General features: G+C 40.1%; 1 protein-coding gene across 1 annotated transcript in view; it reads right to left on the reverse strand.

Annotated features, from left to right (window-relative positions):
• TMTC2 (transmembrane and tetratricopeptide repeat containing 2) overlaps nucleotides 1–13135 on the reverse strand; it is a 389840-nt gene that overhangs the window by 181793 nt on the left and 194912 nt on the right. Inside the window, 2 exon segments of the mRNA XM_021093031.1 lie at nucleotides 5018–5542; nucleotides 5545–5845. Coding sequence (XP_020948690.1) covers nucleotides 5018–5542; nucleotides 5545–5845 — 826 coding nt within the window.

A 13135-nucleotide genomic window follows, 5' to 3' on the forward strand; every position in this document is an offset into this window, starting at 1 on the left:
AGCCAAAGACACATGGGTATTTAGATGAGGCTAGAGGCCAAGAAGAAAAGTGATCATACATTTAACCACTTTGTAATGAATTAAGAAAGCATTTTGCAAGCAAATACTAATCAATATAGTTCTACAGAACATGGTATTTTTTAAACACACACTTAAAAAAAAAAATCCCTTTCAACTCTTATGTGGCTTGCTCATTAAAGCGATCATCAGAGAAAATTTCCTCCTTCTTAAGCACAAAAACACGAAGAGTCATTATGAAATTAGCAAACTATAGTAATCAACTATGTCTATTATTTTCCTGACATTATCAACACGAAGAGTCATTGTGAAATTAGCAAACTATAGCTACCAACTATGTCTAGTATTTTCCTGACGTTATCAACCACATGCTGAGATAGGACTTTCGGTTTATGTAGTCCAAATCAGCGATCATTTCTCCTTCCGTTACCTATATTTAATCTATAAATTAGCAACACAGTCACTGTGACAGGATCTACCCATCATCATTTGCATCCAATCAGTTAATGACTGGCAGCTGTCTGCAGGACCCGTTCCTAAAGGCAGCAGCTTTCATGCATAGTGCTTCATGTGGCTTAAAATCATATTCTGTTAAAGTACTCCAAAATTTGCAAAGGCTTCCCAAAGAGGAGGGAAAAACGAACTTAATGGAATAGCTGTAATCTCAGAAAGTCTAGCTTTAAAAGGTTTTCATTTTTATTTTTTCAGAGCTGCACTTGCAGCACATGGAAGTTCCCAGGCTAGAGGTCAAACTGAAACTACAGCTTCCAGCCTCCGCCACACCCACAGCAATGCCAGATCGAAGCCACATCTGCGACCTACACCATAGCTCAAGGCAACACTGGATCCTTAACCCACTAAATGGGGCCAGGGATCAACCCACGTCCTCATGGATACTAGTTGGGTTTGTTTCCACATACCACAACAGGAACTCCCAAGGGTTTTTAATCTTTTTTCTAGGATCAAATAACATTACAGACTAAGAAAAATCTACCTTAAGGAAGATGACTACCAATCTCCTAATTACTAAGGAAGGAACTGTAGCCAGAACTATATCATCAGCATGTAAATAGAAAAAATAAGAAATCTGGATTTTAAAAGTTCTGCCTTGTATCCACACAGAAGTACAAGTCATAGAAGGCAGTCATGGAGGGCACAACTAACTCCACTCTCAACGCTCTCTCTGCTATCACTGAAAACTCCTCAGTCCCTGGTGTATCAACAGCCTGGTGTCCACTTGCACTTCCTTTACTGCATGTACATCTTATCTCTAAGCAGATTCTATAAACTCTTTAAGGAGAAGGATTATGACTGACATTTTTCCACCAATGGGTTCATTACCGAATACTTTCTACCAGGCACTGTCGTAGTCACTACGTATATAGCATTAAACAAATGGACAACTCCCTGGCTTCTTGTGCCATACATTTTAGTGCACACTGATAACACACTCATCCAGGAAACATGAAAATGTGGAAAATATAGTATGCCAAAGGATCCTCAGTGTTAGGGGAGAAACAAATCACGGAAAGAGGATGGAACACTAGGAAAGGCAGAAGCAGAGGAATCGCTGAAGTTTTGTAAAGGTAGACATTTTCCATGAAGCACCTTCATGATAATGCAACACTGGACCAAAGCAGGTGGAGGAGACAGAGGGGAGACTCCCTCGGGGAGCAAAGACTTATCTTGGAAGCATCAGTGAATGGAAGGCACAGGGCAAATCTTCACTCTGAAATCTGAAGAGACAGGAAAATCCAGTCACACAGAGATAAGATGACCTGGAACAGAAACTGATAGGAACAAGTCCTGGCAATTTTGAGGAGACTGCTGGGAGCTGAATGTGGAAGAGCTGAGAGAGAGTGAGCAACTCCTGGGATCACAGCCAGAGACCTTCTCTTGGGTGGGTTTTACCTCAAAGACCCCCACCAGGTTCTCACACCGAAGAGCCAAGAAACTGGCAAGACACCAGGGAAAAATGAGCCTCTGGCACCGCCAGCTACAGCAAATGTTGAACCTATACCCCACGCAGAGCCAGATTAACCTTAAAACGCACATTAAGCCTATTTATCTAAGTTCCTCTTACCTGATACATCACGTTTGGGCTCAACAAAACATTAAAAGACATGCTAAAAGGCAAGAAAACAGAAGCACGGAGATCGCCTTAAAGACTTGCTTAAAATCTGCTGAAGGATGATGGCGGCTTGGTCCATGATGGTACCAGTGGAGGTGGTAAAAGGTCATGTCCTGCGTGTCCTTTTGAAGACAGAGGATTTGCTTGATGAAATGATGGAGGGTGAAAAGAAAAAGGGCAAAGCATGGAAGACTCCCAAGCGTTAGTTAGCGCTTTTGAGAAAATGGAGTTGCCATCAACTGACATGGTAAATGCTGTAAGTAACGCAGCTGGCTGGGGTGCAGGTTGGGAAGGGTTGGTCAGGAATTCGATTTTTCATGTCATAAAGGACGTGTGCTACTGGTCAGCTGTGTGTCCACTTAACTAACAGTATTTGGAGTACCTAAACACTATAGCACTTCTTAAATATTAGGAAGTAGATAGGGAAATACATCAGAAACAAAAGACATGCTTAATAATTGTTTCCCTGAGTGAATGGATGAATGCGGAAAGGATCAATCAGCTTAACCATGTCACCAAAAGAACTTCAGCAAAATCAGAATCTTAACTGTCAACAGTATGGTAGCTAATGCTGGAGAATATCTAGGAGTTTACAAGATGCTTTTGCCTACACTGGGACAGAGACTGCTCCTTATGCTAGCATCTCAGTATCTCCCCTCCCCTTCCTCTAGAGCAATAAAAGTTGGCTCGGTTCTCGGCTTCTCAGAATAAAGATAAAGTTTCCCAGCCTTCCTTGCGGCTAGGTGTGGCCGATTGTCTGGGAGGAAGTGTGGTGTGGCAGTGCCTGTGATACGCTCTTAGGGAGCATGGGTACACCCACCATGGACCCTTTCTCTCCCTCTTCCTGTTAGCTGAAGTGCTGATGTGATAAAGAGGCATCTTGGACCGCTTGGAGAGGGTGACACCACTAAGATGGCAAGGGAACAAAAGCAAAGGAGCCGGGTTCCAGAAAGCCCATGGCGCCATCTTATCAGCGCTGGACTGCACATGCTCAGATATTACACGAAAGAATAAAGCTCTATCTTCTTTAAGCCACGGTTACTTTGGCTCTTTGTCACTGCAGTGTAACCTGCAACTTAACCAATGCATAGTAAATCTTTAGAACAACCCGCTATAAAATTAGGATGCTGGAGTTTTTCTTTTAATTCCTTACCATGTACCTCTTGTAAACAGCAGGAAAAGAACCTGGCAACAGGGCCTTGTTTTATATACCTACACACAGCAGTAAAGGAAAACCACTGAAGAGCATTCTGTGAGAACTGATTGCAATAATTTTACAGGAAGATGTGGGTTCAGGCATATGCAATAAACTGTTCAGTACTCACGACCTACAAAAATTGTATGGTAAAAATTTTTCCATGAGAATTGAGGAACTGGTATACTATGTACTAGCTCAATGTTAATGTTTCTATTCCCATTAAAATCTCTACAATCTATTCAGCATAATAAGTACCAACAATTAGTCCCTTGGCTTAAAGAAATGTGTAGTTGCTCACTGAACACTTGTCTTCATTGGTAGTCAGAGAGGGATGCCAGAGCTGTTTCTGGGGCATCTAGATCTTTGGCTACACATTTTGATATATATCACAGGCCATTCCATTCATTAGGAAGAGTTTCACACATTCAGTATTTGAATGTGGGGAAACGTAGAAAAAGCCCAGTTCAAATGCTATGCAAGCAGCCATAATTTGAAAGATAAGTCACTAAGTGGCTTATGAAGACCAAGACTCTGGCACTATTACTATGATATATTTCTGTACTTAAAATGTACACTTACTTTCATTCAACTGTTCTCTAGCTTCTACCATCATTCCATTGCCTAAACCAGAAAAAAAATCGCTGCGAACAGCATCTGACGACTCATTTATGGTTTCAAGGCTACTTTCTACTCTAGCAATAGATTCTGAGATTTGCTAAAACAATTTTCTCAATCCAAAGTGATAATGAAAAATATGCTCAATATTCTCACTGTGGAGTGAAAGGTTTATTTCCCTCAGTGACTTCAGGACTCTCAAAGAAGAATGTGCTAACCGCTTGGCAAATACAGATGACTGCAACTCTGCAAAGCTCAGGGTGACTCACACTTGCACGAGCACACACTGACACCTACAGACACAATGCCAAGAGTCAGAGGTAGCCTTGCCTCTGGCACATCTTCTGCAGATGTCAGGGTACGTCTCGTGGTGTTTCCTCAAGCAACGCTTGGAAAACAGAAGTGCTGAAGGATGCTTAAGCGGGATAACCTGACTTCTATTATGACAAGATGAAAAGAGATGATGAATATATCAGTATACTAAAATGGAAACCAAGCTTTTTGCTAAATTCTTAAGAGAGTCAATATTTTTATACAACAGGAGGGAGCTCTAATGCCTCTGGACAAATGTAATCAGGACCACAGGAAAACACTTCCCTATTCCAAATGTGGAATTTTGATGTCTCTAAAATGGTTGGACTGCTCCTCTCTTACAAAAATAAAATAAAAAGATATTAGTATTGCATCAAAGAACCTCTTCTTGCTAAACACTGTTTTTCTGTTTGTTTTTTTATATTATAGTTGATTTACAAAGTTCTGTCAATTTCTGCTGTAATGCAAAGTGACCCAGTTATACATATATATACACACACACGCACACACACATTCTTTTGCTCATAGTATCTTCCATCGTGCTCCATCGCAAGTGATTGGATGTAGTTCCCTGTGCCACACAGCAGGACCTCATTGCTTATTCACTCCAAATGCATTAAGTTTGCATCTACTGGGAGTTTGGGGTTAGGAGATCCAAACACAGTGTTTTAAGGCAAGAAGGAAAGACACAAAAAGGCAGAAAGAGTAAACTGTCCCGGCAAAAGCATAAAAGAAAATATTACCTTTGGCTGGGTTTACTTTTATCCCTGACCTATACAGCATTTCCTCATTCTGCCAGTCTCCGTTCCTGATTGCCGTCTTGAGTCCATAGAAAACAATTAACGTAGCTGTGGCATAAAAAATCAAGCTCTTGAGAAACCGCTTTTGGACTTTGACATAAAGGGCTCTGGCACCCACGGTAATGAGGAGGCAGAAGCCCATACTAGGAATATACAATACTCGCTCTGCAATGACAAAGCCAACATAGAAAAACAGGTTCGTGGCAGGAACAAAAGGTATTATTAGCAAAGACAAAGACAGAACAACAATGTTCTCGGTAGAAGGAAGCTGGGTTCTCTGCGATGCAGTATTTTTAATGCCATTTTCTACTTTGGATGCAAAGCTGGGCTTAATCTCTGAGTTCCGGTACTCCGCATCCGAAAGGCAGCTATGTCCATTTGCATTCTGCTTGCCATTTGCTGCAAATTTCCCATTGCATTCTCGGTCTCCTCTTGGGCTCTTCAAACCGTAGTAGGCGAGGAGGAGGAGCCAGCATAGAAGGCCACCGTGTGGAGGTTTCTCCAATCACAGACCGTCTTGAGCAGAGGCACGGCATCCATGGACCAATCAAAACTGAGAGTGTCCGGGCAGAGCAACAGCCAAAGGTTCTTGGTTGGCAGGTACAAGAAGGTGAGGGTGCGAGCCAAGAGGCTATCCGAATCGGCGGCGGGGTTGTCAGAGTTGGAGAAGCTTGGTGGTTTGTTTCCCATCCAGTATAAACGGGCACCCAAAAGGGAGGTGCCCCAAAACGTTAACAAACTAATGCTGAGAAAAAGAGACAAGTTCTTCCTCTGAAACCAAAAGAGAGGGGGGGAAAAAATTAAGATCATCATCGATACAGCATGGGAACACTTAACATCGCGAGATGAAAAATATCTTTACATGGGGAATTAAAAACACAGCATTCTGTGCCAAGTACACGACGTCATTTCCATCTCCTTTCAACACGCTTACAGATGGTTTTTTGTTTTGTTTTGTTTTGTTTTGTCTTTTTGCTATTTCTAGGGCCCTCCCGTGGCACATGGAGGTTCCCAGGCTAGGGGTCCAATCGGAGCTGTAGCCACCTGCCTACGCCAGAGCCACAGCAACGCGGGATCCGAGCCGCGTCTGCAACCTACACCACAGCTCCCGGCAACGCCGGATGGTTAACCCACTGAGCAAGGGCAGGGATCGAACCCGCAACCTCATGGTTCCTAGTCGGATTCGTTAACCACTGCGCCATGACGGGAACTCCCTTACGGATGTTTTAAGCTTAAAAAGATTGACTATGGAATCCTACTCCATACATAACTTTTTCTTGTCTTTTTTTTCTTGTCTTTTTTTCGGGCCACCCCGCAGCTAAGGGAAGTTCCTAAGCTAGGGGTGGAGTTGAAGCCGCTGCTGCCGGCCTATGCCACAGCCACAGCGACGCCAGATCCAAGCCACATCTTCCACCCACACCTCAACCTGCCAGGGCAACACGGGATCTTTAACCACCTGAGCTAGACCAGGGAAGGAACCCACATCCTCAAGGACGCTATGTTGGAAAAGCCCCAACAGGAACTCCCCTACATAAATTTTGATGATAACATTTTTTCATGCTCCTCTCTAAAATACCAGTACCCAAAGCTTCCATTTCGTAACCTCTGCAAAACAGGTTTATACTTCCCCCGCAGCACTGGTGTCAGGTGAAAATGGGACCACAGTGTGGGAGTACTTAGCACTGTATATGGGATGTCTTCTAATAAATGTCTTCTTTCACAAAGAGATTCTGCAAAAATGCTCGGTGGCTCAAAGGGGAAATAGCATTTGGCCACAGGTATCCCTGCTTTTCCAAAGTTCACTTTACGCCACCTTGATTTTACCAAAGACCTAAATTAGTACTTTTCCTCAGCAAAAACAACACAAAAAGCAAAGAGGATTTTCACTTTACAAAAATAGATGAAAACTGAAAACAGGATCCGCATTTGCTTTTGCGGGGAGCCATCTGCAGAGGCAGGGTGAAGCCCAAGCAGGGAGAGTGGCACCACCAAGCGCCTTCATCAGCAACGACACTCGGCATCAGGTCGCCTTAGCTTTAAACTGTGTGTGAGCATCTGCACTTTATCTGCATTTATTTTGTGCATCATTAGCAGCATGTGTCCTAAGGTAACGGCTTCTTTGCTTTATGCCATGTCAACTCACAAAGCTTTCACAGCAACAACCTACTTTTGGATAGAGGATGTCTACAATGGCCCCCTTGCAGAACTTATAAAACAGGATTTCTCTGTGACCTGCATCCTCAGTGACAGTAAACCTTTAATAACAGCGCTCATGAATCCTCATATTTTCCTATCAATGATAATTTTTTTTTAAATAAAACGACTTAAATAATGGACTTCATTATTTTAGGAGAAAGACAGAAAACTGTGAGAGGAAGGCCAAAGGGCATCCCTGCAAATGAGAAATTTCTGGCAAACTCTTTCAACCCGAATAAGAATTTAGGGACCTCAAACAATTTAAGTCCTGAAGAGGCAGTGGGGGAGGGGAAGGATGGCCACCACATTCCATCTTTAACGACTCACTGGAAAGGTGGCCTCTTGCTGCACCGTACATTCTGGCACCATAGAGAACGGTCTTCCTCAAACACATTCAGAAAGGTGCTTAGAACCATACAAAGAACATGACAAGCACTTAGTTTCAAAAATCATCCATAGTAGGCAACAAAAGTAAACATAAAAACTGGAACTACATCAAACTAAAAAGCTTCTGCACAGCAAAGGAAACTAACAAAATATTTGTAAGTCATGTATCTGGTAAAGGGTTAATATACAAAATATATAAAGAACTCATACAACTTAATAAAACAACAACAACAATCTATTCAAAAAATGAGCAGAAGAGCTGAACAGGCATTTTTCCAGAGAAGCTAGACAGATGGCCAACAGGTATGTGAACAAGTACACAGCATCAGAATCCTCAGGGAAATGCAAATCCAAACCACAATGAGAAATCGCCTCACACCTGTCAGGATGGCTCTCATGAAAAAGACAAGTCATGGCAAATGTTGGCAAGAAAGGGAAGGAAAAAGGACCCCTTTGGCACTGTTGGTGAGAATATAAATTGTGGAGTACGATGGGAAGCAGTGCAGAGGTTCCTCGAAAACCTAATAATAGAATTACTGTAGACCCCATAGTTCTACTTCTGGGTATTGGTCAAAGAAAACAAAGTCACTAACTTGAAAGACACCTGCACCCTCATGTTCACTGTTCACGGCAGCTTTACAAGAGCCGAGACATAGAAACAACCTAAGTGTCCATCAAGAGATGGATGAGTGGATAAAGAAAATGTGCTATGTGTGTATACTGGAATATTATTCAACCATAAAAAAGAAAATCCTGCCATTTGCAACAACACAGATGGAACCTGAAAGCAAGACACTAAGTGAAACAATTAAGACAGAGAAGGACAAATACTGTAGGATCTCCCTTATAGGCGGAACCTTGAAAAAACAAAATAAAACAAACAAAAAAATGAAAACAGCCACTGAACTCAGAGATAAAGAGAACAGACTAGTGGTTGCCAGAAGCAGAAGTTGGAGGGATGGACAAAATGGGTAATGGGTAAATGTGGTGAAAAGGTATAAAGGCTCAGTTTTAAGATAAATGCGTCCTGGGGATAAAATGCACAGCTTGGTGACTGTAGTTAACAATATTGTGCTGCAAGTTTGAAAGTTGCTGAGAGCAGATCTTAAATGTTATTACAGGAAAAAAAAAACAGCACTGTTTGTGTTTGTGGTGATGGATATTAACTAACTTAATGTGGTATTCATTTTGTAATATAATATAAATGCATATCAAATCATTATGCAGTATATCTAAAACTAATTTTAGTGCTAAACATCAATTATGCCTCAGAAGAAAGAAAAGAAAAGAATAGAAAAGAACCCTAGTCTGCAAAGCAACGTAACTTCTATTAAAACAATGGCTGCATTAAACTTCCATTGGGCTCTGCTCCTCTGACCCTCTCTCATTCATCCCACCTCTAATAATTTCTGGAAACCACAGATCTCATTCTGGATCATCTGCTCTATCTCTGCTCTGAACCTAATCATCTCAGCAAGGGTCATGATTCGTAAAATTATTAGTAAATACTAATGACACCACCCCGACTTCCCTTCATCTCCACCCTCACAGACCTCTTAGGTACTTCAAACTCAAAAACACGCTCCCAAGAGAAATTGTTCATTAATATCAGATCACAGTAACACTAAATTCACAGCAGTAACTGCCTCCGTGTTTTAAAAACGTGTGTGGTAGTTTTCCGCTCAAAATCCACTCTCGTAATGCTATGTGGAATTTTTAATGGTCGGGGGGAAGGAACGTGTTCATGCATCACCAATCTTTAAATTTCAGGTGTCCTAGCAAAATGCAACGTTTGAAGATTCATTATCATCAAAGTGTAACTTTGCAAACTATTTCTTTGCTCCTCTGAAATTCTACCCAGCAAAAGTCCTACAATTTCTTGACTGTAGAACAACAACAACAACAACAAAAAAAAAAACCACAAAAATCATACATTAAAAGTTGTAGTAACTTGCGGGATCAATCACCTAAGTTAGTGTTTGAGATTACATAAGAGAAACATCATCCTGTGACAAAAACAAATGAGGTGAAGCATCAAGGTATTGCAAAGAAGGCAGATCCTGGAAATCAATTCAATTATGAATTTGCACCAAAGGTCCATTTTGTCATGAAAGTGTTTACTAACTGTTCTAAGTGTAACTAGGGCCATTCTATTACAGTATCTTCTGGTGGGGGAAGCAGAGAGGAGGAGAGGAAGGAAGAGGGCATAAATTAGAAAAACAGCTGTAATCAGGCAAGAGAAACAAGGAGTTAAGAGAACCACGGGGAGAGGAAATGGAATTGCCTTCTTTGCTGGTCGTGAAACTCCAGAAGAAGTCAGCCTTAATGATTACATAATTCTATATTATTCCTAAAATAGACATGTCAGAAGGCAAAACTATTTTATTCATTAATTTTTAATAAAAGCATCATCATATTAAATTTTAATCAGCTGTCATCAAAATCAAACATTAAGATTAAAGATACGATCAAATGATTCTAGTTTTAATCATGCTGGAAGAATATTTAAATACACTGAGCTCCAAAGTACAGATGTAATGAGAACTATTCAACAATAAATATTACAGAAGGCTAAGTGCTGAGAAAATGCTGAAAATGTAAAAGCATTTTAATAAATGCCAGCATTAATTTATGAAGCACTTTTCAAACATTTTCAAACATTTTCATATACAGTCTCCAATATAAACAACTGATAAAATAACTACGATCAAGAGACACTAAGGTTCTGAAGAAACAGACACTAAAGATACACTCTCATACACTAATTCTACCTTAATGGTAAATTCTGCCAGTGCTAAATAAATGACATTATTAAAGGAAAACTGAGCTGACAGGTAAAATAAAATGGATGTTAAAATGCTTAAAGCAGAAGAGTTACTAAGGCCTTCCAATGGGCTCCTGTATAAAAAAGCAGTAGCCAAGGTGTGAAATCGCAACTTTCAAATCTCTTTAATGCCCCCTCATAGATTTAGTTCAAAATTATCACCTATAAAAATGAGATCCTGATAAAACCCAAGATCTCCTCTTATTTCACATTCACTATTCCTGTGGAGATGACTTTAAAAAATAAGGTGTTAAAAAAAAAAGGTATTGGAAAGGTTTTATTTATTAATTTTAGTCCCTAGGCTCTGATGTGTGGATTATAGGAAATTAACAAATTTTTACTGAGCTACAACTAGGAGCCCAATGGCCATACGAGTAGCCTCAGTATTTCTGTATTTTTGGTTCTTGGCTTGGTGCAGCAAATTGATTTAACACAAGTGTTTTCAAGATAAAGCATTGGAGTTCTGATGAATTGCCACCATAGACTTGAAAGTCAAAACTAGTAAAAACCACACAAAGATGACATTCCAAAAATCTGGGGAATTTAAACTTGATCTGAGTATAACTTTGACTGGAAGCACTGGAAAAAGATAGCAATTAAAGAGCAAAAACATACATCAGTTCATTCAACAGATCATCGGCTGTTTTACGTGGCAGACACTCTTGTACTGTGTCCTAGACACACACCTGTAAGAAGAAGTGAGAGCCTATGTCTGCTCGGAGCTTTGTGTGTTCTATGCTGCCTAGAAAAACACTTTGGAAGGAGAGGATTCTCCTTTTTAGCATCTTAAATGATAGTGTTCAAATCTAAAGAACTAGTAGTTATCAATTGTGAGCTTTAAAAATAAGGATGCCCTGGTCTGACCGACGTTCCATTGGAGAGTCTAATGTAGCAAAGGCTGAGGGTCATGGCGGATTCACACGAGTCAAAGTCTTATGATTGGTGCTAAAAATCCTGTTGGCCTCTGGGTCTCGTTTCACAGAGCTTACGGCATATTTTCCTCACTCTAAATGGATACACAGTAATGAAATAGGAATAATGCTTTCTTTCAGGCTCTGGGACAAACGAATTCTTAGCATAATAAATGAACGACATAAAGGTCAGGCTACAAAGGAATTGAGATCTTTGGAATAAGCAGACTTTGGAGTTGAAATATTCAAGTCTTGTTACAATAGATATAAGAGGGAGGGTTTCTTCCCAGAAAAAAAAAAAAATGAGTCTTCTACATAACAACCACAAAGGGTAAATAATCCTAAAGAAATACAGATTTTAAAGTACAGACATGAAATTCAGAGAAAGGACAAGAAGCGTTTGAAAAGACACTCAATCTCATTCAATAAAAATGAAAGTCCAAGTGAAAAGAATGTATTTCAAATGACTCTACGTGAAAAAGAATTAGATATAGAAGTCAGTGAAATTGGGTTATAAGAGAACTATTGTACATTGGAAAATATAAATTGTACAGTTTGGGTGGGAAATTTGGAAATATTTAGGAAAATTAATAATTTGAATAGCCTAATATTTGGTAAAATGGATGTAGTTACATACTCTCTAACAAAACCTCTTTTAGATCTAAATACAATATCATCCAATGCAGTATTGTTTACAAAAGCAAAAATAAGGAAACAGCTAAAAATTTCAATAGAGCAATATGAAAATAAATCAAGGAGTGACCAGACGATCTAATCTGTAAGTAAAAAAAAAGGAAAATCAAAAAAAAAAAAAAAGGAAAATCATATAACTCATATAAACTCTATATAATATATACAGATAATATATATATGCACACATGTATATCAACATGAAAAATGTTATATAGCAAGATAAATCAAATTATTAAATAGTAACATGACTAGTGAAAAATTATTTTGCAAAATATTGGCCATTCAGGAAAAAATACCTCCTAAAGTTTTTTGTTTATTTAATTAATTAATTTATTTATTTATGCCTTTTCTAGGGCTGCTCCCGAGGCATATGGAGGTTCCCAGGCTAGGGGTCTAATCAGAGCTTGTAGCCGGCCTACACCACAGCCACAGCAACTCAGGATCTGAGCCGCATCTGCGGCCAACACCACAGCTCAAGGCAATGCCGATCCTTAACCCACTGAGCAAGGCCAGGGATCAAGCCTGCAACCTCATGGTTCCTAGTCAGATTTGTTCACCACTGTGCCACGATGGGAACTCTAGAAATAATTGCACTAAACATTTGATGATGAAATCTCTGGGGTGGGACAGGGCAGGAAGATGGATTGATGGATAAGAGACAGGTGGCTTGAAACTTCTGAGTAGTTACTATTTATTCACAGACCCCTCACCCCCAAGGGCACTGTAAAAACTGAAAAGGTTTAACAATCTAACATGTCTAAACTTCTATTTCTTGGGTTTAAAAAAAAATTTTTTTAGATATACACATAATGTTAACAAATCTAAATTCTGGTTACAGGGAGTTCCCGCTGTGGTGCAGGAGAAATGAATCCAACTTGTATTAATGAGAATGCGGGTTCGATCCCTGGTCTTGCTCAGTGGTCAGGGAACTGGCATTGCTGTGAGCTGTGGTGTAGGTTGCAGACATCACTCGGTTCCCTTGTTGCTGTGGCTGTGGCTCTGAGTAGGCCAGCAGCTCTGATTCAATCCATAACCTGGGAACTTGCATGT

The sequence above is a fragment of the Sus scrofa genome, chromosome 5 (assembly GCF_000003025.6).
Source record: "Sus scrofa isolate TJ Tabasco breed Duroc chromosome 5, Sscrofa11.1, whole genome shotgun sequence".
Taxonomy (NCBI): domain Eukaryota; kingdom Metazoa; phylum Chordata; class Mammalia; order Artiodactyla; family Suidae; genus Sus; species Sus scrofa.